The sequence below is a fragment of the Castanea sativa genome, chromosome 3, assembly GCF_040712315.1.
Source record: "Castanea sativa cultivar Marrone di Chiusa Pesio chromosome 3, ASM4071231v1".
Classification (NCBI taxonomy): Eukaryota; Viridiplantae; Streptophyta; class Magnoliopsida; order Fagales; family Fagaceae; genus Castanea; species Castanea sativa.
Genome location: NC_134015.1, coordinates 5,167,774 through 5,171,633, shown reverse-complemented (window position 1 = coordinate 5,171,633; position 3,860 = coordinate 5,167,774). Strand labels below are relative to the sequence as shown.

The 3,860-nt window shown below is 35.2% G+C and overlaps 1 protein-coding gene across 1 annotated transcript; it reads right to left on the bottom strand.

Annotated features, from left to right (window-relative positions):
- Nucleotides 1-460: 460 nt before the first annotated feature.
- On the bottom strand, nt 461-2,959 carry LOC142627183 (galactinol synthase 2-like). Its single transcript, XM_075800982.1, has 4 exons — nt 2,416-2,959; nt 1,515-1,835; nt 1,087-1,221; nt 461-980 (listed from the first exon to the last, which is right to left on the bottom strand). The coding sequence occupies exons 1-4, from the start codon at nt 2,731-2,733 to the stop codon at nt 750-752; spliced, it is 1,005 nt and encodes a 334-aa protein (XP_075657097.1). The 5' UTR covers nt 2,734-2,959; the 3' UTR covers nt 461-749.
- Between the last annotated feature and the right edge of the window lie 901 nt (nt 2,960-3,860).

Here is a 3,860-nt window from a genome sequence, read left to right as displayed (position 1 = left end):
TTAGTCATGTGCATAGTCAGGAGTAATGTAAAAAAAAAAAAAAAAAAGTGTTAAGTGGGTCCATGGGACCTTACTTCTTCAAGTTAGAAAATACACCGTCATGGCATAAACATACGCGTCTATTAGATTTTAGAATTCTTTTTCCTAGTGGGGGCTACGTTTAACCATATCATTTACTATTTAGAGAACTTTAATCTTGCCACTTGGCAAAAAGAGTACTCTTTTTCTAGTTTTCTTAGTTGGACTGAAACAGTAAACCGACCATTTTCACTTTGGATAATGTTTTATACTCTGTTCTCAAATGTTAAGATAATGTTTAGATATTTGGAGTAGAACCGACCATAAAGCGCATTAAAACGGTTTCAAATTGACAAGGTTGGACATTTGCAGACATTACAAATTAACAAAGTTCCCATAAAAAATAAAAATTAACACAGAGAGAGAGAGAGAGAGAGAGAGAGAGAGAATTAACAACTTATATACACCAAAATATTTGTTCTTATAAATTGAAAATATGAACAAAGAAAACAAAGCAAAAGCAAGACCAATGGTCCTGAAACTCCTGACATAATAATAGGAGTGTGGCGTGTAAGTCTTCGACTTAAAACAGAAGACCATAACAAACAGGAACTGTTAACATATGTACGTAATAGGAAAGTCTTCAACTTAAAACAGAAGATCATTCCCAAGCCATAAAAATAAAAACCAATCCTACACAAGCTTCATTTCCATTGAACTTAAAACAAGCACTAAGCAGCTGATGGGGCATTAATGTAGTGACCAACAGCCTCTGACACCGCTGTCAAGAATCGTTTCAAGCCATTTTTCTCAACACCAGCTTTAGCCTCTACAGAAGCTAATGTGTTCTTATAGTCCAATGATTCATCATTGTATATGTCCCACCATCTCTTCACTAGCAACTTGATGTCTTCCCTGTCCATGTTCTCTTCCTCTCCAGTGTACCTCCATGGCTTAGAGCCCTATAAATCAATCAAAAACATACTTCATTAGTATAACATATATCAAGGAAAAAATGGAGATTTATTAAAATTTGAGATTGCTACTATGAATAAAGTGGATAATTACCGCAGCACAGTAGTGAACAACTTTGATTTTATCAAACTCGATGTTTTCAGGGTGGCGCCATAACATAGCAAGTACAAGATTGTAAACTGGAGAGATTGGCTTGTAAATATCGTTGAAGAACATGTTTAAAAAGTCCTGAAAAAATTAAAAAACAAAAAGCTTTTTAGCAAGTACTCCTACTAATATTCACCAAAGTAAAAAACGAATAAAAGTCATAGATTTTTGTGTTTCAAAGCCAAAGAAGCACATCCACAACATAATGGTCCAATGGCTTGAAAGTAGCTTGATATGAATCTATCAAATCAAGCCACATGACCTCCAAACTAGGTCTTACACAAATAAGCAATTCATGTGATGCATCATGCAATTAATGTGAATTGCATGAGAAACATGGTAGTTTTTCAACCACAACTAGAACTAAGATTTACCTGCTCAGCAAAAGTTGTAGGAGAGGTAACTTGAAGGGTCTCAAGGAGATCATGGTATGTGGATAGATTAGGCTCATACACAAAGAAGCCAGCATTGAAGTACAGGGGAGGCTTGGGGCCAAGCTCAGCAGGCCAATTGACTTTGTCAGGGCACTGCTGACAATAGCCAATCTTGTGTTGTGGAGTGTTGCTCCATGTTTTCTCACAAAAGCAATCCATTACAGCATAGAAGTGATTGTCTGGTAAATCAAAGAGGTGGTCGATGTTTTCAAACACTTGAATGTCTCCATCTAAGTAAATCATCTTGCTGTACTCCACAAACTGCATACACAAAATTCAAACGTAAGTAGAATTTACAAAACTGTTGAAATCATGCATTTGGGCAACAAAAACATGCTAATAACTCATCTAATTGAATCAAAAAGAGATTTTATTTTATATCTTCAAAAAAATAGAAGTATATATATATATTTTTGATAATCAAATAGAAGTATATATTGTACCAATTATGTACAAACATTTCATAGGAATAGGATAGATTACTAAAATTTCTTTGAAGATAAAGAATAACCTTAGACTAGACTAGCTAGGGAAATTTATAAAATATAATGAGTTCTTTGTTTGGTTACAGATAAGACAAAATCCATTATAAAAGGAAAAGCAAGATTCAAGGGACCGAGTGGAATTGTATTTTTGGAATTGTATTTCATAACAGCAGTCAAACTTTCCACCGAACAGATCCTTAAAATCAAAATTACCAAAACACCCTCACATGCAATTTTTGAGATAACACGTGTCAAAAGCCCACAAACACGGTAGCAAAAACTCACCACTCACAGAAGTAAAACTACGTGTGACACATGCAAGAGCAAAGAATGGTAACATTAACGAACATACATACCTCCCAAATACGAAGCTTGGAGTAGTTGATGACATAGTAGGCCATGGCAAACTGGGTTTGGTTCTCAGGCGGGTACACAGGCTCAATCTCCCTCACTATGCACCCTTGTGAAACCAATATTTCACGGTGGTCCTCTGGGACATCAGGCAAAATAGCAACCACTAGAGGGTACTTGCTCTTGACCTTTCTTAGGCCCTTGGCTAAGCCAACCACACCTTTCACATAGTCACCGTTACCAGCCAAAAAAGTGACATAGGCCTTTCCAGGCATGCTAACAAGTTTGGTGGTGGCAGTGGTGGTGGTGATATTAGGAGCCATTTGAAGTGGGTTTTTGGAGAAAATGTGAATTGAACAAAGGTTGTAGACTTTGTGATTGGGTTTGCAAAGGTTTTTAGAGTGTTTGGCTAGAGAGAAAAATGGTTTCTCTAGGAAAACTAGAAGAAGGGTGTAAGTTTAAGGTTTAGAAGGAGAAGAAATTTATGTTTTCTTGAGAAGAAAAGTTAGTTGTCTGAATGGTTTTTTTGTGATGGACTTAAGTGTTGGGTGGGGATGTTTATATAGAGCTCGGGGTGGATTTGATAATTGTAAAATTTTGGGATTAATGGTAATTAATAAATAATTCCGTGTCGGCATGGAAAAACAAATTAAGCTGGATATGGCCCATATGGATATGGGTCCGGTTGGCTCACTATTTCCAACACAATTCAAATAGATTATAGATTAGCACATGCATCAAACGACGTAGCTTAGACTAAAGGCTAATTCATTGTATCAATCTCAAAGTTTGACGTTCAAAATTTACGGTATGCGCTATTCAATCCCAAAGAAATCGGATCCTTACGTGTGGCATCGATCTGATCTGACGGTTATAAAGAGGCCTCATGAATTGGGCGGTGCACGAAATGGGGGATAATAAATATATTATAGAATAGAATAGAATAAAGTAGTATTTTTTTTTTTTTTTGAATCCAATAAAGCAGTAATTGATAGTACATATATTTTAGGCAACTATTCACGACATTTAAAACACTAACTGGTTAGTTTATAATTACAAAAAGCAACATATTATGGTCTATTTCTTTGGTTGTAACATAACTTTCAGGATTTTCGCACCTAATAGTTAATGCGTATGGCGAAATCAGAGATTACATACATGCATAATTTGTAACTAAAATAGTGGTTAATCCATAGGATAATCGCACTTCCCATTTTAGCTTGCAATGCTACAAAATTAATGCGGTGATTTTTAAGGTAAAATTGATTTATGATAAGATTTCATATTAAATGAGATCTTGACAAGGTTTGGATTGAATATCCCAATCTCATTTACCAATGGTTTTGTAATTCGATACTATATTTAGTTTTCTCTAAGTTTTAATTTAGGGGTGTAATCAGTCGGTTTCAGTCAATATAAATGGCAAATTTTCAATTGAAAGGAAAATTTC